The sequence below is a fragment of the Anastrepha obliqua genome, chromosome 5, assembly GCF_027943255.1.
Source record: "Anastrepha obliqua isolate idAnaObli1 chromosome 5, idAnaObli1_1.0, whole genome shotgun sequence".
In the NCBI taxonomy this organism is placed as follows: domain Eukaryota; kingdom Metazoa; phylum Arthropoda; class Insecta; order Diptera; family Tephritidae; genus Anastrepha; species Anastrepha obliqua.
The window spans coordinates 56,976,918-57,000,203 of record NC_072896.1 but is presented as its reverse complement, the minus strand read 5'-3'; the positions used below and the strand labels follow the sequence as shown (position 1 = coordinate 57,000,203).

The window sequence follows — 23,286 nt, the reverse complement described above, 5'->3', positions numbered from 1 at the left end:
GCCGCCGTAGCCGAATGGGTTGGTGCGTGACTACCACGCGGAATTCACAGAGAGAACGTTGGTTCGAATCTCGGTGAAACACCAAAATTAAGAAAAAGATTTTTGTAATAGCGGTCGCCCCTCGCCAGGCAATGGCAAACCTCCGAGTATGTCTGTCATGAAATGGAATCCAGCGGGACAAAACTGCACTTTGCTCTTGGAATGCATGCATCTGTGTTTCAAGCGGAGGTGTATGCAGTCCAAGAAGCGATGAACTTTGTTGTGGAAAAACGATGGAGAGGCAGATCTATATGTGTCTGCAGCGACAGCCAAGCTGCGCTTATGGCCTTAGACAGCCCTCAAACCACATCAGGGGTAGTGAAGTCCTGTAAATCCAGGCTGAACTATGTCGGCAGACATAACAGCCTGATGCTAACATGGGTCCCGGGACACGTGGGTATCGCGGGTAACGAGACCTCTGACTCCTTAGCTAAGATGGGCTCTGAAGCCAACTTCTTTGGCCCAGAGCCCGCTTTGCCACTCCCCTCTGCGGCCATCACGGCCACGGTTAGCAAATGGGTAACTACTACCCACAAGCGAGCTTGGCAGGCTGAGAGAGGCTGCAGATGGACAAAACTGATGTTACCTGTCATGTCCGATCGACTGTCGCAAACCCTTCTGTCATTAGGCAGAGGGGAGTGCAGACGGCTGGTTGGACTAATGACGGGCCACTTTCTGTGGGCAAAGCACATGGAAAGGTTGGGCATCTCAGACAGTGTACTCTGCCCAGTTTGTGAAGAGGAGGATGAGACGGCGGATCACTTCCTGTGTGTCTGCCCCGCCTTCGCCCGAATCATGTTTGAGGTCTTTGGCACTGATGTGTTAAGAAGCGACCATCTTGGCTCCTTGGCACCACAAGATCTACTCAGATTTCTTCGGAGATCGGGTAGATTTAAAGAAAATTAAAAGGGAATCCAAGTGTAGTACAATGGACTCAATTAATGTCTGAGTGCTGCACTTGCTAGTTGTCCCGACAAAAAAAAAAAAAAAAAAAAAAAAAAATATATATACACAGAGAACATCGTGCGGTAAAAGGCATGTCGAGACAATAAAAAGGATTAAATTCCTCTTAAACATAGTTGCTAAAATTTCAACTTTTTTGTTAAGTACTTATAAACCATGAGTTCTACTTAAATATGTATATATTAAAGTCCTTAGGATTACTTTGAATAGATTTCTCGTTTTCCTATTAGTTCAAATACCTTCCAGAGTTTAATGGTTTTTAATTTCGAATTTTGATTTTTCCTTTTTTGCTCCTACTCACGACACTGAGATGTATGTATGTATGTAATACGCACATAAAAAAAATAGATTTGGTTAAGCAACCGAACTTATTATTATGAACTAATATCCTGATTATACGTGATTACGCACTTTACACTTTACATAATCTTTCTTGTTCACGAGTATTATTTGTCTTTTTCAGAAATCACGTTTTAGATGCATTGCCGTATATTGGAAGCACGGCGTCATACCAACTCATGCGGGACCAACTCCTTACAAATAGTATATCCAAAAAAATGGCACTAAACTGGCTTAAGTCATTATCGTTTATCCAACGTCCCGATGAGGATACAGTTGAAACATTTTATACTATTCTGGAATTCTCACGCAGTAAAGCTGAACCTGAATATACGCTGAGTGCATCCGCGGTTATACACAGCTACTGCCGATATAATGTTGATTGTGAACATAACACGCGAGTTAGGTGGATTACGGATTTTCTTGAAACAGAGTTTATAAACATTTTCAACACATTCCGCGGCGAACTTCGTTTACACAAGCGAATGATTGTAATTCTTAAAGGCCTTGGAAATATTGGTATACTATCGGAGCATTTTGCTGAACAGCTGCAGAAAATTATCGCTGATAATAATGCACCCATTGGTATCCGTCTGGAGTCAGTTTTTGCATTTAGGCGAGGGAACTGCAATAAATACCGTTCATTATTTTTAAATATTTACACAAACTTTACCATTCATTCAGAAGTGCGCATTGCGGCTTACTTGCAAACGATGATCTGCCCTGATTACTATACGATCAACAAAATAAAAAACATATTGAAAATTGAAGAAATCAATCAAGTTGGCTCCTTTGTTTGGTCACATTTGAAAAATTTAGCTAAGTCATCTTCACCAGTCAATATTGCTGTTCAAAGCTTACTACTGAACGACGATCTATCTAACAAATTTAAGCTGGACATACGAAAATTTTCTCGTAACTATCAACAAAACTTATTTTTCGACGAATATAATTTTGGTAAGTTTATAAACTTAGTTTGGTTTGTTTAGAAAAAAAGTAATGAATAAGCATTAATTCTATTTAAAGGCAGCACTACAGATATGAATATAATTTTTGGAACCGAATCATACTTGCCACGGATGGGGACGCTTAACTTCACTACTAACCTTTTCGGGCATTCAATTAACTTATTTGAACTTACAGCAAGGGCGGAAGGTTTCGAGCAATTATTCACTTCAATTTTTAATTCTGAGAAATATATTAATCAGGAAAGTTTATTCCTCCGCAAAGGATTCAAAAACATTATGGATATTGTCTACAGTTGGCTGGGTACAAAAGCTGCATACACTGATGGTGAGTTTACTGCAAAAGTACATTTTCGACGAAACTTAATTGACTGAAAAAAATTTTATTCAGATGCGGCTGCTGGTTCAATAAATGGTGAGAGTTTCAATCCTTTTAAAAACACTTTCCAGCAAACGCCATTTGAGAACCATACTCTGAATGACGAATATGGATTTAAAAAATTCCGTACAACACGTTCTGTGACAAAGAATGACATAGATGAGCGCAGAGCAGTTTTGAAGAAAGATATTGAAAAGTTGGGCTATGAACTTAAATATGACTATAACAATCCAATACTTCAATTTGGAATGCGTATTTTCGGTAATGATTTACATTACTACTCTTTAAATGGAGTTCCCGAATTCTTAGAGCTTGCAAAGGAGTTTAATATTTTACAACAGGTCTCGGAAATTCTATCAGGCAAAGAAGTCACATATACAAAATCAAATGTATTCCTTGATGCCTCTTACATTGCTCCTCTCATGGTTGGCTTACCTTTGTCGTTAGATATATTCGGCGCCTCTTCCATTGATCTACGCATATTAGGCGAGTTGAATCAAATAGATCCTGCTCTTTCTAGCTGGAACTTTGATATCAAAGGTAATCTTAAGCCAACGATATTGGTTGATGTTGTAGGAACAATGAGATCCGATATATTCTACGCGCAGTCAGGTGTTAAAGTGAAAACCACTTTATATTCAAACTCTGAGTTGACTGGCGAACTAAAAGTTCGTGGGAAGAACTTGGTTTCGTTCTCATTCAGTTTGCCGCAAAACACTAGTGAAATTTTAAGTGCCCGCTCAGAATTGTTAAAAATTACGAGAGATAGAGATGAAAACCAACCTGGTGTTAAAAGCCGTAGGGAGAACTCTACTTGTACATGGACACTGTTGGATACTGCTATTGGCCTGAGAATGTGCATCGACTATAGCGTTCCTAACTTGAATAATTCCAAACAAGCTATATATCCCGGGCTAATTCTAAGCGGCCCATTGGATTTCCGCATAGTATTGGCAAAATCCGACCCAACAACCAAGAAATGGGTATTCGAGTATACATCGGATCAACAGAGAAGTGGCTCTAAATGGGCATTTCTTTTCTATACGCCTAATTCAGCATTTGAACGTTCGATTGTTGCCAATGTTAGCAGTGTACCGGGGAGATTTAATTCTTCAATTTTATTTGTTCATGGTGTCAGCCAGGCCTCCGCTGTTTGTCATTATATAGGAAATCCTAACCACAGACGATTTGCTTTTTTACTGGACACAAATGGAAACCGTAGTCTGGACTTAAATATGGAACTAAAGCGTGAGCAAGAGCAAAATGTATTGCTTTATAAACCAAAAATGTTATTAGCTATAAATGGTGTCAACATAACTGGAGCGGTGGGTACAATGCGAATCAACGAAAAAAATGGTATTGTGCAGAGTGACATGGATTTTTCATTTGAGACTCGAAAATTGCAAATGCTCGTACGAGGAATTATAGCGCAGAGTGAAGTAACGAAAACAGCGAATATTACAGCAAACTATAGGGTAAGTTAATTTTTTTTTTAATTCTCTCGGTGTTTTGTTATATACAAATGCTTACTAAAATATAATAATACATATTTATTTCCTCTATACAACGTTACTTACTCGGTATATGTTCAGAAATTATGATTAAATGTCGATAACGTTTCCACACCCGCGCACTTGTGCACAAGAGTATTATAATTTTGTTCACGTGTATGTAACAGCATAAAGAAATCAAGATATAGTATACTCTTACATATTCACATACATGTAATGAATTAATCGATTATGCCAGGTCCGTCCGTCCGAACGCCCTTGCGCACACTAACTCGACCAAAAATTAATATATTCCAATGAAACTTAGTACACATAAAACTCTTTGTGCCAGGTAGGCTGGTTTTGAAAATCTGCGAAATGAAAAACCACATCCATTCGTATAACGGTAATTTTGAAAGAAGAAGAACAATACGAGGTGTGTTCAAAAAGTATCGCGAATTTTGTGTTTTTTCAAGAATTATTTATTTATTCTTATCTATTTTGTCCTCTTCAAAGTAACCCCCATGAGATATTACGCAGTTGTGCCAACGTTTTTTCCAATCTTCGAAGCACTTCAAAAAATCATTTTTTTATCTTGTCAGCGTAGCGTCGTCCTTTCATGGGCCTCTTCGGCCCATTCGGGAACAAGATCAGGTCACAGGGGCCAAGATCTGGGGAATACGGTGGCTGTGGCATCATTAGTGTGTTGTTTTTGGTCAAAAAGTCGCACACAGGCAACGATGTGTGTGCAGGGGCGTTATCGTGATGCGAGAGCTAATTTTTGTTCTTCCACAAATCCGAACTTGGCGGCCTTTTTTCGGTCTTGGTTCGAGCGGCAACTTCCATTGAGATGATTGAGCTTTGGTTTCCACGTCATAACTTAACTCATAACTTCTGGAACAAATTTGTATCGGTGCGGACATAGTCCAATATCTCATTAGCAATGTTCATGCGATGCTGCTTTTGGTCGAAATTGAGCAGTTTTGGTACGAATTTTGCGGCGACATGTTTCATGCCCAAATCATTGAAAAAAAATCGAATCGATATGTCTAGGTCCTCAGTAATTTCTCTAACGGTGATTCGACGGTTGGCCAATACCATTTTCTTCACTTCATCAATTGTTTCATCTGTTGTTGAAGTGCTCGGGCGTCCGGCACGCTTTTCGTGCAAGCAAAGCCGCAGTTAACAATTAACTGAACATTCAAAATGTCCGAACTCGTCGGCATGAGTGAGAGACATGAGTACCAACATATCGTCATAAAAAAATCGAGATTCGAATACACGTAACCTGCGAAAATTAAAAAATTCGCGATACTTTTTGAACACACCTCGTATATCTCTGTTATAAATAAAGTAAAATTACTCATATTTTCTACAAATAAGGAGACCAAAAAAGAAATACGACGAAACAAAATTGTTTAAAAATGGGCGTGCCACACTCAGTTTTTGATAAAAGCGTTTATCCCGATAGCGATTTAATAAAACTCGCCCAAATTTAGTACAAGTATCGCTGCCCACGTTATTTATATGCTATAGTGTTATTATAGTGCTCGGATAGAAACCCTTCCCACTTTTTATATGTGAAAATTTCCAGTAGATATATTTTTCACTTATGTATATGAAATTGCTATTGGTAAAAGAGAGATAGAACTCACACTGAAAAGGGGAAAATAATATCAAATGAAATACAGTGCACTCGCGGTAACTCGAATAGCCGCTAAGTCGAACGACGTGCTAACTCGAACACATATTTTTCCCTATTGACTAGTTTGTAACTCGAACAATATTAAAGCGCTATAACTCGAACAAAAAAACAAATTTATTTGTACACACATTCTTTTCAAACATGTACATTTTGTACATACATACATATGTAATAGTATATGTATATAAATTATATGTATACTAGTGTATTGTCCATATGAATATTTCGACGTTAATATCCCGTTAGTTTTCTGGGAACAACATCTTGCATTGACCAAATTGCTTTAAATTTGTCATTTGTAGTGTATCAGTGCATGTGAGTAATGGATCGTAAAAGGTTGAAGTGTTTAACATTAAAAGAGAGGGCTGAAGTCCTTAACAAAATTAAACGTGGATGTAGTGTTACTTCTCTAGCGAAGGAATATGGGGTAGCCAAGTCCACCATAAGTCTTATAAAAAAGAAAGACAAGGCAATTTTAAAAGCAGTAAACAACACGATTTTGGGTCCTGGGAAGAGGAGAACTTTAAAAGCTTCTGAGTTTCCTAAAATGAAAGCCGCTTTATACAAATGGTTTCTGTCCCAAAAAAAAAGAATTACCCAATAAGTGGACTCATCTTGAAAGAACATAACATGAAAAACATAATTTACAGGTCGAATTTACGCTTTATGATGTTAACAAATGGAATGATGGTGCCGAATTTACCGACACAGAAGTAATAATTGAAACTAGTGATTCTGAGTCTGAGTTTAACAACACAACTGAGACATGTGAGCGGATATCATCTGAGGAGGCAGTTAGCTCTATCAATAAGGTAATTCAGTGGGCCACAACTGAACAAGTAAGCCCCGCAAAGGTTAACACTCTTCAACATTGCTGCAGGCAAGAAAAGACAAACACACATTACAACTTTCTTTTCGGCCTAACTTTTCTGTTAAAGCTGACTTTTTTTGTGTAACTGACACAAAGACTGCCAAATATTTGATGAAAAATATTGAAACGAATTAATTATTTTAAACATATTCATGTTCATATCCATATGTAAATAAATAAATAAATTTAATTGAAAAAAATCGATATCGATGACTGTTTTTTTAACATAGCACACTCAATTGATAAGTCGAACAAATTCGATAAATCGAACAGCGCCTGTTTTAATTAGTTCGAGTTATCGCGAGTGCACTGTATTTGATTTCCCCATTAAAAAATGTTGTACCTATATGCCATTCTGATAATGCACATGTTTAAAGATTAATACATTACTTGTAAATGTGTTGGGATTTTTGTCGAAAGTGCTCAGTACTGTCTTGTAGGGCACAAATCACAGTATTACAAAGCCATTGACTGAATTTTCACAAATATGTAATTTGTTCTACTTTTGTTTCTTTGTTTTGCATTGTGAAGGGAGCTGACGTCAGAGTAAAGTAACTGTTTTTTAATGGCATGACCTTCAGTACTCAATTCGCTTTGCGTCCATCTGATGGTATAAGTTACAACTCTCACTTAATACTTTTTTTAATGAAGTTACTTTTAATTATGTAAATATTAAAATCTAAAAAATTAATTTTCATTCGAAATGGTCACCATTTGCTTTTACACAAACCTTCAGCCCATTCAGTTATTGCAGCATGCACGGTTTCCATGGATATTAACGTCACTGCTTGTTCTCCAATTCTGACCACAAAATGTAGTCCAATGGATTAAGATCTGGACTTCCATACGGCCGATCTTCTGTGGCTATGAACCCAAGAATATCAATTTTTAGCCACTGCATGGTGGTTTTTACCTTATGGGCTGGAGCGGAATCTTGCTGGAAGCTCCAGCGCTCTCCATTGTAGAGAGTACTGCTCAAAAATGAGAGTAATGCTCAGAGTATAGCTCACTTTTTATGCAGACTTTCAGGTGCCCGAAATTATTACATTTTGATCAGTAAGTACAAAAGAACATCAAACCAAGTTCTGGCGGGCGGGAGAAGAGTGTATTAGTTACCCTAAACGTTTCAGCGAGTTTCCCTTATCATAGCTTTCTTACCGTTTTACGTAAATGCATGAAACTTAGGAAAAAAAAAATTAGGAAAAGAATGTCAGCAGTTTCTGAGATATTTGGCTTTGAAAATAGCTCATTTGACTACTGCCTAACTCACTGACTTATCAAAATTATGAGACACTTTACGTAAGAGTAGAACCTTGAAATTCGGAATGCAAGTAGGTTTGAAATCACAAGTAAAGGGAAAATTCCGAAAAATGTATATTTTTACTGGGAACGCCCTGGAAAGAGCATATACATAGAATGTAGAAACATCATTCTCGATGGGAAATATAAAATAATTATTCTCTTTCATTAAAATTTCGAATATGTTAACCAAGCCTAATATTTACGAGGTCTTCATCTTCCCGTGAGCACTGCAGATAACGTTTATTGTAATGGGAAATTTTATTGGTTTCGTGTAGGGTGAAATGTCGAAAAAAGTCGAACGGCGAAGACAATGTCACCCACTCCAGTCGAAAATCCAAATCCAGCGAATAAATCTAAAATAAATTTGCCTGCAGATCTACAGGAACGAAGTTTAGTGTCGCATATAATGCTTTCGATGGCGTGGCTGACATTGCACCGGTTGTGAGAACAGATGCGAGTCTTTGAACCTTGTCAACCCTTGTACTGTTCACATTCTTTTCTCTTTGTGTGAGTCCCCAATTTAGCTTCATATAGTAAAAGTTCCGTTATAAAATCTATGGGATATTCATTGTGAACTACAATATGAATTCTGCTATCTTCGTTACAAAGACAATCCGGAAAGTGCGTCTGTATTAAAGATTATAATGTTATTTCACTGTTAATCATTTATCCTTTGTCAGACGACTCTCCAAGATGATGTTTTTGGTGCCCTTATGGCATACATACATCTGCGTTAGCAGTCTTTATATTCGTTCCAAGAGTTGGACCCCTCGCTTCATTAAATTTAATTCTGTATTTCTTTCTCAGGCTTGCTATATCGGTGGACCAGCATGGAGGTTTCGATTTCTGTCTTTTCCCCCGCGGAAGGTAAACTACTCTCCGTTAAGCTCGATATCCTCTTCTCTTTCGGCGGGACGGAGGATGAGTGTGGCTGAGGCCGTAGTGCTGTAGTGGACATTGTTCTGTACAGCACCCACCATCGCTAGTATGCGTTGTTGGTCACTATAATAATATGTCAGATCGAAATGACATACGTTTACTAAGTTTGGACGAGTTTTATTAAATCGTTGTCGAGATGCACTATTTGAAAGTGGGCGTGGCGTCGACCAGTTTTCTTTCGTTTATCACAGATAGAGTTAGACATTTTTATTTTTTTTTAAGTTACGTTATATGGGCGTTATGTCGCCCATTTTTAACATAAACTTTTCTTCTATCAAGGTAAGTGCCCTTGCTGAGTTTCTCAAAAATGTCTGAATGTTTGAATTTAGCCCCGACATATAAAAAAGTGGGCGTAGCTTCATCTGATCTCATCTCAATGCGATAGGGACTAATGCATCTACAAAGTTTAGGCGAATTTTATCAAGTTGTTATCGAAGGTTTTACTTTTGCCACATTTATTTTCTTTGGTTCATCCTTTTTATCAAATTTCAGTAATGTTTTTTCGCTTATAACAAATATATCACGCTTCATATTGTGAAAATGGCCATTATATGGCAGGTGAGTGTGGCTATTCACCGATATTTTTCAATACCAAACAGCCTTTGGCAAGAGTAATACGTGCACCCAATAAATTAAACAAAATGTTTACTGATCTCTCATTAGCGTTCACCGCTAATGCTTATAACCGATGTTTTTCATATAAGTACTTCGCGTTCCGAAGCATCGCATCTCGCGCATTTTAGACTATTCTTACATCCGGAAAAAACTGCAAATATCCGTAGACTTTTAGCAAGACTACTTATGCGACTTTAAATTTCTTATCGAAAAAAATCCCGCTTGTTTTCCAAAATCTTTATAGGAAAAATAAAAAATCTTTATAATCTATACTACAATATAAAGGTGAATGTCTGTACGTTGTCCGCGCATCACTACGAAACGACAACACCAAATGACGTAAAAATGTTTATACATTCATATTTTCACCCAATGAAGGTTATAGGCATGTTTTTATGATGGAACTCCCTTCCCATAGCCCCCAGGTCGCGCCACCACTCTCATTCGTCACTAATAATCGAATATTTGCTTAAATTTAATCTAAAAAATCTTAGTTTTTCCTATTTCCCACTATTTATAGCAAACTCTAGTCTTCATAATCCACATAAGCTGTTCAACTATGACCCAAATGCAAAGTTCAAAAACGGTTTGAGATAGAAAATTAATAAAAATAATTTTGCTTGTTATTTTTCTGATTGGTTGTTTTGATTTTATTCAACGAGGCATAGCAACGGATGCCGGGTAGTGTAATATTATGGTTATTAATAAAAAATTATTTTCTATGAAATTATTGTTTGTAATTCTTTTATATACATATCCCAAATCCCTCAAGACTACTCCTACGCGACCGGGGCCGCGGGTTAAAACTAGTCTAAACTATACAAAATTTGATAATTCTAGTATTAAGAAACAAAAAAAAAAAATACAATAATTTAACGGCAATGGCATGAGCTGTTTATTTTTCGTGCAAAACAATTATTCGGTTTGCGGTTTTTAAAACCAGTTAAACTCTTTTATTAAGTAATTTCTGTATCTAAAGGCATATTTAATAAAACGCAAATGTTTATCCCAATGATCGTTTTCGCCATTGAGAATCTCAATCAGTTGTGAATCATTTAAGGTAAATTTTTCAAAAAAGACTCCTATATTCTCTTAATATTGGACCGCGCGCCAGGTATATATATATGCTATATTTTCAAGATCGCCTAAATTACACATTGAGCAAGTTTAATTCTCTGTATTATTTTACCATGTCACTACTAGCCCTCATTATCCACATGCTTGAGTGTTACTCATTTTTTTTTAAATAAATCAGACCTTTTGACCAATCTAATTCCTTATAAAGGGTGATCAATCATGAGGTGCTTTTTTCAATAGTTAAAAAAAAACAAAAATGTAAATTCTGTTCAAAACCTTTATTTATCATTTGAAAGGACATTCTTTGACATTTACTTTTTGAATATGACTTCATTCAAATGTTGGCCGCAACTACGCTTAAGGTGGTCCATTCTGAAGGTCCAATTTTCAATCACTCGTTCGAGCATTTCGACTGGTATGTCGTAATGTTGGCTTCCAGAGCTTCAATCGTAGCTGGTTTATCAGCATAGACCTTGGACTTCACGAATCCCCAAAGAAAAAAGTCCAAAGGTGTGATATCACAAGATCTTGGTGGCCAACTCACAGGTCCTAAACGTGAAATCAGCTGCTCTCCGAAATGACTTCTCAATAAAGTCATTGTTTCACGAGCTGTATGGCAACAGAACGCTGATTTTCATAATACAGTTGAACAATTTGTAGACGTTGTTGCGGTGTGAGTCTTTCCATGATGAAATGCCAAACGCTGTTCAACAAAACCACGATGACAGTTTGCCACAACTCGCGCGCGATCTGTAAAAAAAACGCAAATGAAAAAAACTCCTCTTAATTGATCACCCTATATATCCTACTAGGCTTTTTATATGTACACATTCATCCTTGCCTGGTTGTGGTTTGTTAAAAGCAATTTTATATCTTCTATTCAGCTTTCTGATTGTATGTTATCTATTCGCCATATAACATCGTTTTTACTAAACAAGTTCTTTAAATCTCTAATCCAGAACACTTCTTTCTTTATAACAATTTTGGATAGATAATGTGACAGCCGATTTTGTGAGTACACAAAATATTATATAGTTAAGGAACAGTTCTTAAGTGAACAAATGGTTTTCTTACATTTCAGTTTCCAAAAAAAGTAAGTATGTAGGCATATGTGATGGTAGCTTCAGAATTCGTTTTACAAAAAAACTTTTGTGGTATATCAACTTCTTCAAACCGCCCCAAACTTGTGCTGCGTATGACTGTACTGAACGATAAACTGCAAGAAAAAGTAAAATAAGCCCAAGGATCACTAGGGGCATGTTACGCACAGGCGGGCATGCGTTTACTTACACATTTACTAAATAAGTGATATGCTAATCTTTTCATAGGTTTAATTTGTAACCCTTCCCATCCCAATTAGCTCGTATTTTAACTCTTCTATTATGTGTAATTTGATTTAGATTAGGTTGGCCTAATTAGTAACTCTATTTATTTCAGTTTCAGGCAAATAAAATCGAAAGCATAAACTTTGAAGGACGGTTGATAAACTCTGGTGACAAATCCAAAACATCATACGAAGGGGAAATGAAGTTCAAAACTTCGGCACACCCAAAGCTAAATTTTGCCTCAAATATCACTTGGCGACCACTGCAAGGTCATACTGAAGGCATATTAGCTTTTAATAACGCACAGAACGTCGGAGATCCGGATTCTACAAACATATTGCATTTAATATTAGCGCGTTCCCACTCAGAAGAAAAAGTTTGGGAAGGTTCACGTTTTCATGCAAGTTTCGATGTTAAGATACCACGCTCTAAGATTGATTATAAATTCTTATTAAAGTGAGCTGATTATATATGGCTGAATATAATAATTTACAACTCATTTTCTTTAGGCATGAGGAACGGTACAAAAATGGAAGCGAGCATAATGTAATAGCTAGTGCACAATTCAACCCGGAAAAGGAAGCCTCAATTGTGGTATCCGTTTTGCTACCACGACATCACTTGCTTGTTTTTGATGCATTTTTTAATATTTCCGTATCCAAGTTCAACTCATGTTCCGGACGCCTAAAATTCGCAGAAAAGCTTCCCAAAACTTATTTGGTGAGTGTTTATAATAATTTACACATTCGTTTGTTTTTGTAGGGATTACTAAGGATTTGTAAGAAAATGCCATTGTCAAAAACAGACTACAAAATACGACAGAATTGAAAGAAATTGCTCTCAGAGTCTATTAATGATTTTAAATTTAGGTATGCAAAAACCTTTACGTTTACCTATTGATTTCTACGTTAGATTTTTAATTTCATTTGATTTGCGAACGTTGGGAGGCATAGGAAGGTTTATCATGGCGAACGTCTTGATCTCTTTACTAAATACTCCATTCAAGAATTCCATGCCCGATATAGACTTACTCCTGGCTCTGTAAGAAATGTTATTTTGCCTCTGTTGGTGTCCGAGTTATGAGAACCATCTTACACCCATTGCTCCTATTAAAAGAAAGATTGTTATTATTTATTGCTATATGTATGTGAGATATGTGTGTACAAATGAATCAAATGGTTCTACTTATTTCAATGAAATTTTTACATTTATTGCAGGCAAGCTCTTAGAATGCAACCTGGCTGAGTTATGTTAAAAAACTGAAACATAATAAAATATTGTATTGAATCCTAACTTTGTTACTGGCGGTCTTCACCTGCTTGAAATGCTCACAAGTGAAGACCTCTTAAAGTAGGAAATATACTTTCTTTCGCTTACTTCGCGGTAAGTGAGATATCGCTTTGAACCAAGGATGATATATTTATCAGGTTTGGTGATTAGCTATGGTGAAAAACAAAATTGTATAATCAACACAGGGCTTTCGACAGCCGATTTCAGGACGCTCGTTTCACACTTATTTACACACTCGTCCACTCAACCGTTGTTCAGACGGCAACGAAGTAACATGAGTCACTAACACAATCTCAGTTTTTTTGTAAACACATCTCCTGTTACATCAGCCCATCAGCTGATTCTGTCAAAGTCACTGAGTGCCGGTCTGATATTGGCCCCATCTGTAAAAATAGTTTCATCACGGCTTTGAACTGTCATTTTTGTAGTTAGACAGCTACTATATTTTCTGAATTCGTAGCATCTTTTATTGTTGCACCATCGTATCTTGTAGCATCACCCTCCCTACAATCTCCCGCAGGCCGCGAACCTTCCTGTTAGACGACATGTTACAAGTGAAAAATGATACTTTTAAATGCCCAGTCAACAAAACTCTATCTCGCTTGCGAAAAACTAAAATACGACCGAAGCGAGAATTTCAAGCACGTGAAGACGGCCAATGAGTTGCTGTCAACGCCGGAACTGACAGCATAACGGTTTTCAGTAATCATACAATTTATGGATCGATCTCTAAACATATTTACCAAGCGACTCGTTTAAGATACCATATTCTAACATATCTGTCCGAAAGCATGTGAGAGCGTGTTAATTTACTTATACATAGGTATATGATTTTTTTAGATTAAATATTAGTTAATTAATATTAGTTAAAAAATATTAGTTAATAATCTTAATTATTGGGAGATGGCCATTCCGTGGTTTTTGGTTTCAAAATCTTAACGGTTGCAAATCACACATTGAATATTAAAACAAATAGTTTACTTTGAAAACAAAATTATAGTGGAAATACATATGAATATATGCAAGCAGTTTTTACTCGTCACAAATGTTTACATTTTTTAAAATATTTAAACAAATTTTTCACTGAACTTTCTTTATGTAATAATTCACGCGAATAGTTGGTTAGCTTACTAAAATAAAATGTACGCATTAGATCTCTTACCCGATTTAAATTACAAGGTTCAGTACGAGTATCTCAAGAGTGACACACAATTTGAACTTTGATCTGGATTACAGTGCGTATATTGATTGTTTATCTGTCTAAGTTTAAATGTTGGACAAAAATGGGTGAATATATCACAATTTTCTCAATGGAATGAGCGGCACATTCGCTATTCCCCTATTAGTTGTATGTATTTCTTTTATATTCACGATATGGAGCTTGAAATTTAAGTAGATTAGCGATTTGCTCAGTTGATTTTAGAATTTAACAGCTTATACATAAATGAAATTGAAATATACATTTGTTCTTCTATCTTCCGAAATATGTAAGCCGAGTTATTTGCGCTTACTAATATAATTTGGAAGTCCATTTTGCCATGGCAAAGTACGCATAGCACTTTTTGTAAATATCGTTTTAAATTTTTCAATATCATTTATATATAGTATATTTGATAAATCGGATTCCAGATTATGCAACACCAGTCCAGGTGACTATGCGCGGGAGATATAAAAAGCGCTTTGAGAGTCAACAGATCGATTAAATCGATCCATGAATAGTATTCTTGCATTAGAAACCGATCATAATGAAATATAGTTTTAGACATAGTCCGCGTGGCCAAGAAATGATACTTTAGAATTGAAAATTAAGCTCAGATCATTAACTGTGTTATCACGATACACCTTATGACCATTTAGTACAAAAGTAACGACGAAAAACTCATTAACTTTCAAAGCACCTATTCGAGCAATTGTTCACATCAATTTTTTTTCGCAGGAGTGTTAAAAGAATGCCTTCGTAATAGGGACATTCGCTATAAAGATATCAATAAAAAACTCATTTAACATTTAATAATACCTATAATATTTAACACCTACTATATGTGCATACTTTTCATTAACATCCAAAAAAGCATGGAATTATTAAAGAAATATTTTCAAACTTTTACAGATTAATTTCAATGGCACCTGGTTTACAGAACAATCTATTGTAATAAAGGCAAACTACAAGGATCAAAGTACTCGTCTTCAAGTACTAAAAATGATTATAGAAAGTGAATCATTTAAAACTGTAACGCTTAATGCCTCGTACCGACGAGCCCAAACCTTTATTTTTAGCAACTTCCACGTCAAATATGGTGAAGATCCATATGGGTTGATAATGCAGCTAAATTCCCAACCATACAATATCAAAACCACCCTTTGCGAAGTGCACCTGCAATTGAAAGAAAAAATGTACTGGCTTAATACTAGTGTGCTTGTAGAGCAGCCCTTAATGTTGCAAATGGAAATCCATTTAGATAAGTAAGTACTTATTATAAAATTACATAGAAATATTTATTAATAGCTGAATGTGTTTATTCCGGCACAGCAATTGCACTGTGCTTGAAATGGATATTGTTTTTCTCGAAAAGTTGGGAACTTAGTGTCAGAATACAATCTATAGTATTATGTTTATTATATTTATTATTACAAATATTTTTTTTAATTACTCCAAAAATGTACCCTTTGTCACCATTGAAAATTAATTTTATGTAATTAGTGCATCCGCGTGAGTATTTCCGCGAATGATAACCATTTTGTTTGGGTTCGCTAGGGGATGAAATATTTAAGATTGGATATGGTTCCGCAGTCAATAAAAACGTACATTAACATGCAAATTTGGCCAACTAAATTCTGGTAAGCTGATTGTTGTGTTAAGAGGGAACGAGGGGATTTATTTTTTTTTTATCGTGATACAATAATAATAATATATAATTGACAATAATATTAAGTTCAGAACTAGTGTGCAAAGATTCAAAAATACTAGTGTTTGTTATCTCAAAAAAATTCGCCGCCAGTAAGGTTTGAAGCCTTTTTTCTGTGTTGGTTCGTCTCTATAAATTTATTAAAGTTAAAAAATATATGGACATTTTTTGCTTATCATGACTCAATGGTATATTTGTAGCAACTTAACGCTTTAGCCTTCCGAAATGTTCCTGGATAGCACTATCCGTCGAATTTCCTTATATATTTTACTCTACTCGTAATGTAATAGTTACTCTCACAATTTTGTTTTTCACCATAGTGGATGGCCAAACTTGGTAATCTTTCATTTGATCAGACTGATTTCGGATATGAGTAAAATTACGGAGAAATTATAGAGCCGCTACTAGGTTGATGTGGAATTTAAAAATAAAGAAACATCTGACTTCATTTAAAGAATAATTTTAAATCTGGCATGATCACTTTAGATGCTCTCCTTTTTCTGCCAGATTGTTTTGCGAAAACTGCGGGAGTGGCCAAAATCGGTCCAAACATTTTTGCATATTTGAAATCTTGTCTCGGTTGCAGAAAATTTCGCTGCAAAACTAATCACACATTTGTAATGTATTTCCTCTGCATAATACATCGAAGAATCGGGTACTCTCATTTGCAACGTAAACAACATGAACAGTTTAATAAATAATACTATACTAACAGTTTAGCTAACGGCCCCCAAAGCCGATAATGCGTTACATATCTGTAGTACATGTGCGAAAAATCTGTTCAACAAAATTAGGGGTTCGATAAAAAAACTCGCTGATCGAAGGAGGTTTTCAGCTAATCGGCTCGAGAAAAAAACACTTACATAATACAATCTAATAAAGTATAAGCTGTTGTGCAGCTCCTCAAACATATTAAGTCATTATAGCCAGCTTTTGAACAAAAAGCAAACTGACACACGCAACCGAATCACAAATATTTTATTGGAGTCGTATGCTCGCGGATTTATTTTTTAAAAATCATCAAACTCTAAACTTTAAGAGAGGAGATTTTTAACCGAAATATTGAGAGTAGGAAATTCGAACTTCGAAACAACTGAATTCTGCATTGAGAGTGAAAATGAAATTTTTATTCATGATAGGAGGAAAAGGAGTTGCGAAAAATTGCACTGGGATTTTCTATCGAGAATCGGAATAGACAAGAAAATTTCTCAAATAATCCCCAACGAAACGTTATTATTCGGTTTAATGAAAAGCTGATTTGTTTGTTGAATAGTTTTGTTAGTAAAATATGGATCGCTGGCGACAAATACGGGTATTAGCTATCCTGATAGTAAATATTAATTATTAAATAATTATTTATTTAAAATGTAAATTGCAATTTCTCTAACTATGCCGAAATATTAAAACACTTAATGCTCTTTCTGTTTAAAAGTATCATTATTTCTCATTCCCAATAGATATTAACTGCCTTTTTCGTCAATCTTGCTATCGATTTCTATTCCTCTAATTCGCTTAAATTATGAGAATCAATTCTAATTCTGAGATAATTTCGAATTAAGTCATTAATCCCGACTAACGCCACCGTCTGTCATACGTTATATGTGCCGATATTAAATCGGTATTTCACCAAGGCGAAGACCCGATAAGCTCAATCCAAAAACTAATTATGAGTATCTCATCGAATATACATATATGTCTGTAATTTATGTGGATTCCAGCTTACTAAGGTATCTATGGTAATGAAAAATCAGACCAAGCTATAAAATCCGCACTTAAATATTGTCTAATATTTCGGCCGCCGTAGCCGAATGGGTTGGTGCTTGATTACCATGCAGCGGTGCGTAGGTCCGAAATCTCCATGCATAAACATAAAAAAAGAAAAAGTTTTTTTTAATAGCGGTCGCCCCTCGCCAGGCAATGGCAAACCTCCGAGTATGTCTGCCATGAAAAAGCTCCTCATAAAAATATCTGTCGTTCGGAGTAGGCTTAAAACTGTAGGTCCCTCCATGTGTGGAACAATATAAAGATGCACACCACAAATAGGAGGAGGAGCGCGGGCAAACACATAACACACCAACTATTTTTTTTGTTTTTAACATTGTCTTGACCTCTACATGTCGTTTGGTAAAAAATAAAAATATATATTTTCAAGTGCTTTGCACACATAGTTTAAGTCTACCAACACCAATACAAAGCTAAAAACAAGGCCCAACAGATGCTGCATACGCCTAAGAAGTCACACGCCTTTAACTCATTAACTACTTTTGCAATCAGCATCTCTGCCCATACATCAGTTCTACGATAATTGCAACTTGACTGTGCAGCACGTTCTAGTACGTCCAACGCTCTTTTTACCTGATTTTGAAATAACACCAATAAATATTTTAAACGAAGTTATTGTTCTTGCATGAATCTCAAAACAAAATTTTTTTTTTAAACAAAGCAGAATTCCTATATAAATGTTTATATAAGATTAAGTAAAGAAACATATGTTTTATAACTAACCAAGTGCCACCGTGCATTAAAATTTCAACGTAATCTGTAGGTCGCGTCTAGCTGGATAACAACTATTGTCAAGGTGGCACGTAATTAATCATCAATTTGGTTTTTGAATCATTTTTTACTGACTAAAAAAGAATAATTTTCAATGATCGAAATCTGTATTTGACCTTTATGCGCTCTATTGCTTGTTCGTTTGTATACTGTAGTTGTATAGTTCCCAGGTGTTAAATATAATTGGCAAAAATTTCCCAATAGGGTGATTAATTTTGGGCCACCTTGCATAAACAACTCAAGAAACCAAAAAACAGTCGCTAATATCAGACTTTATTATAATGAAAAAATCAGCAGAAGCCATGAATTATTTGAATAATATGACACATATACATATGAAGTGTGTTCAAAAGTATCGCGAATTTTGAATTTTCGCAGGCTACGTATATTCGAATTTCTTGTGGCGATACATTGGTAGTCATGTCTCTCACTCATGCCGACGAGTTCGGACATTTTCAATGTTCAGTTAGTTATGCTTGACAGCTGCTTTGCTTGCACGTGTTTCGGCTCGTCTTCGATTTTTACCGCTTTGGACCAAAGCAACGTTTATCGGTGGTACAAAATGTTCTCAGAAGGCCGAGAAGATGTGAACGACGAAAAGCGTGCCGGACGCCCGAGCACTTCAACAACAGACGAAACAATTGATGAAGTGAAGAAAATGGTATTGGCCAATAGTCGAATCACCGTTAGATAAATTACTGAGGACCTAGCATATCGATTGGCTCGCGCCATTCGATTTTTTTTCAATGATTCGGACATGAGACGGGTCGCCCCAAAATTCGTACCAAAACTGCTCAATTTCGACCAAAATCAGCATCGCATGAACATTGCTAATGAGATATTGGACTCTGTCCGCGACGATCCAAATTTGCTCCAGAAGGTCATAACTGGTGACGGATCGTGGGTTTATGGTTATGACGTGGACACCAAAGCTCAATCATCTCAATGGAAGTTGCCGCACGAGAGAAGCATTTTGGCATTGCGAGAAGCAATCCGCCAGAAACGCCCGAATTTGTGGAAGAACAAAAATTAGCTCTCGCATCACGATAACGCCCCTGCACACACATCGTTGCCTGTGTGCGACTTTTTGACCAAAAACAACATACTAATGATGCCACAGCCACCGTATTCCCCAGATCTGGCCCCCTGTGACTTTTTCTTGTTCCCGAAACTGAAGAGGCCCATGAAAGGACGACGCTACGCTACGACTGATGAGATAAAGACGGCATCGAAGGAGGAGCTGAATAAGATAAAAAAAATGATTGAAGTGCTTCGAAGATTGGAAAAAACGTTGGCACAACTGCATAATATCTCATGGGGATTTTTTTGAAGGGGACAAAATAGATATTAATGAATAAATAAATAATTATTAAAAAAACACAAAATTCGCGATACTTTTTGAACACACCTCGTACATACATATATATAGATTTTTGGTCCAGTCTGTAATAAGTAGCGATGAATAGTTGCAAAATTGCAAATTTTTAAACAATTTTCAAAAGATATAAACATTTTTCACTTAATGAAATTATAAGTATTTAATCATATGACTAAACATATTCCCCTGATAGTGTGTGCTTAAGTGCTATTTTGTATTGTAATTTTTAATATAAATAATAATAATAAAATAATAATAATCTAAAATCTGTAATCAAAAAGTGTAATTGTACATGTATACTAAAAACCTTATATTTTTACAGATTGCGTGATATTTATATAAAATCTAGTGTAACATATTTGGATACACACCGAGAATTATCATTGGAGTTGGACTGGGACAGAAATCGCGACCCTTCGCAACGCCTTGTTTTATTAGCTGCATATAAAATGCCATCCAATAACAAGCATAATGGACAGATTTTAATTACATATCCTTACCGCACAGTTAGCTGCAGTTTCAACGCATACACTCAAGGACCAAAATACTATGGCGATTTGAATGCATCTTGGGAAACCGATGAATTAGTTAACATAAAATATATTCTCCTGTTAATGCCTGAAAATAACATAAATAATTGGATTCATGTAGAGGTTAATACCCCTTTTCAAAGTTGGCGTAATAATTGCCTTGACGCAGGTGTCTACAATTTTGGCACTTTATTTTTAGCAAATACATCGTTATTTTGGGGTGAAAATCAGAATATAGAGTTAATTGGTAAATGTGACATTAATATTGGGGAAATTCCATCAAGTTTGGATGTTCGTTTTGGATTAAATAGTTCATTAGTAGAAATGCCATCAATAAATGTAGAAGTAAAGCATCGACATGATCTAAACAAATTAGACACCGATGCAAGCTTAAGCTACAGCAGTGCAAATGAAACAATCAAAACATATGGTTGGAAATCCACATGGGAATTAAATAAAAATCAACAATATCAAAGTGTTAGTGGTACTATTTTGGTTCTTAGCCCTCATAAAGAGTTTTGGAAAGGTGGTCTGGTTACGAAATTCAGCTTTATCGACCAAAGAAAAATACTCGGAGCTGCTTCACTAACATTTAACTTACGAGAAATCACACTCGCTATGGATGGCTATGTCAACAAATTGAATGACAATATGATTACTGTTAACATAACTACCCCATTACATAAGTTTCGTAACATAAATGGTCGATTCGGTCTGATTGAAGCGAAAAGACACGTTGTGGCTGAAATTGAAACGCCCGTCACATCTTTAGGCTTTGAAGTATTATTGGATATTGAATCTTTCTCCAACTTCGATGTGAAGTTTAGTGTGGCCACACCTATTGAAGGATTCAAGCACACAGCATTTTTCGCAAAATTAAAAAAAGATACTGTGGATATGCGCTGTAAATTGAATAATGTTACTATTGGCTTTATCGGAGTGTGGTATATGAATGATCTGACTGATTTTGAATATTCGTGCAAAGTTTTCACTCCCCTTAAAGACTTCGAAGATAATGGTATCATTATTAAATTTCTAAAGCAAGACTCATTTGTGCTGAATTTGCATTCCAAACTTTCACGCTATAGTTGTGGAATACAAATGAATGGAAAACCGAAATCTCCGATTCTAAAACAATTGGGTAATAAAATAATTGAGCTGGAATCAAAATACGATGTCGATTTCAAACCTCCAAAAATGGAAAGCGGAGAGTATAGCGATGTGGAAAATTCTGAATACGAAGAATTCTTTTCTTATAATATGGAAGTACTGATGGATTTACTGATCTGGCCCACTATTGAAGCCATGCTCGAAATTGAAGAAGTATTTGACTACTATTTTGCTGTGGCCAACATAAAAATTCCCCAGGGTTACATAGATATAAAAAATAACTTATACTTCCCTGACTATTTAAACATAATCAATGTTTTAAATATAGAAACACCTTTTGAAACTGCAAAAATTAAATTGATTGCGAATCATCACGTCGACATAAATTTGGAACACTTCTATGAAAAAGTATTTTGTATTGTTAATAATAATGTAACAGCAAAACTACCAATAGGAGTAGGATTTGAAGTCAATTACACTCAAGTCACTGATTACATAAAAACTCCTGAACATTTTTTAAAACTAAATTTGACATTATCCTCTGGCGAAGAAATCGATATTACCGGAAAAGTGCATTTAGAAGACAACCTTTTTAGAGGAAATTTAAAGACTATTGCAGGGAAATCGTGCCTCTCGTTGGCAGCTGCTTTTGAGGTAAGTGATGTCGTTTAACATAATTTATAGATTTTATAAAGCTTTTTATTTTATTTTAATTTATATACACGTGTACATTGCACATAAAAATGTTATGTGCAAGATGTGTAAGTCGTTTTTTGGAATATGACATAATTCACTTATAATATAGTGTGCCCATATTATATGGAGACAACTTACAGTTAACGAAAATGCTTAGGAGTTTTTAAAAAACTAACTGAAAGATTCGGAGGAGTGAACTATACACAACAACAATGCCATTACACTTTTCGTTTCGAAGATACTTTACTACTATTTTCTTAACTTTAAATTTCACTTCACTTAGCCTAGGGCTTAGAATAGTGGTTATTCTGTATAAATAATACGAGGTAAGTAAATAAAAGTGTGATTTATTGTATAATAAGCAAATGAGGCAAGGAATGAAAATGGAAGAACATATAGTAAATAAGGTACCATATAAATAAGGTAGTCATTGCTAACTTTGTTACAGCCGTTGGCATCACATTCATAGAAATGCGTTCATTTATCTATTTTTCTTCAAGGGTTTGTATAAGACTTCTTGCATTTTAGTAGGATCAGTGATATTTTTGTGAGAAATATACTTTAGAACGATTCGGTCTTCGTCCAAAATTCTTTGAATTGTTTGTTCTCTGTTTTATATTGTAACTGGTAAGTAAGAAAAAAAATAAAGTATCTAGAGTTTTCCTGCAGCACTTTACTTCAGTTGAAACGATTCCATAATGTCGAAAGAGAAAAATTGCACCCCAATTCTTCGATAGGCAATCATAGAGTTACAAAATACCGAATTATCCTACAGTGATGTTCCAACACAATTAAACGATTTATAACCGATGGT

At 35.6% G+C, this 23,286-nt stretch overlaps 1 protein-coding gene across 1 annotated transcript in view; it reads left to right on the top strand.

Moving 5' to 3' along the window:
* The window catches only part of LOC129248428 (uncharacterized), a 71,793-nt gene that overhangs the window by 23,373 nt on the left and 25,134 nt on the right, over positions 1-23,286 (top strand). Inside the window, exons 6-12 of the mRNA XM_054887971.1 lie at positions 1,466-2,298; positions 2,368-2,634; positions 2,698-4,160; positions 12,122-12,465; positions 12,519-12,729; positions 15,410-15,762; positions 20,459-22,430. Coding sequence (XP_054743946.1) covers positions 1,466-2,298; positions 2,368-2,634; positions 2,698-4,160; positions 12,122-12,465; positions 12,519-12,729; positions 15,410-15,762; positions 20,459-22,430 — 5,443 coding nt within the window. The remainder of the gene's footprint in view (positions 1-1,465; positions 2,299-2,367; positions 2,635-2,697; positions 4,161-12,121; positions 12,466-12,518; positions 12,730-15,409; positions 15,763-20,458; positions 22,431-23,286) is intronic.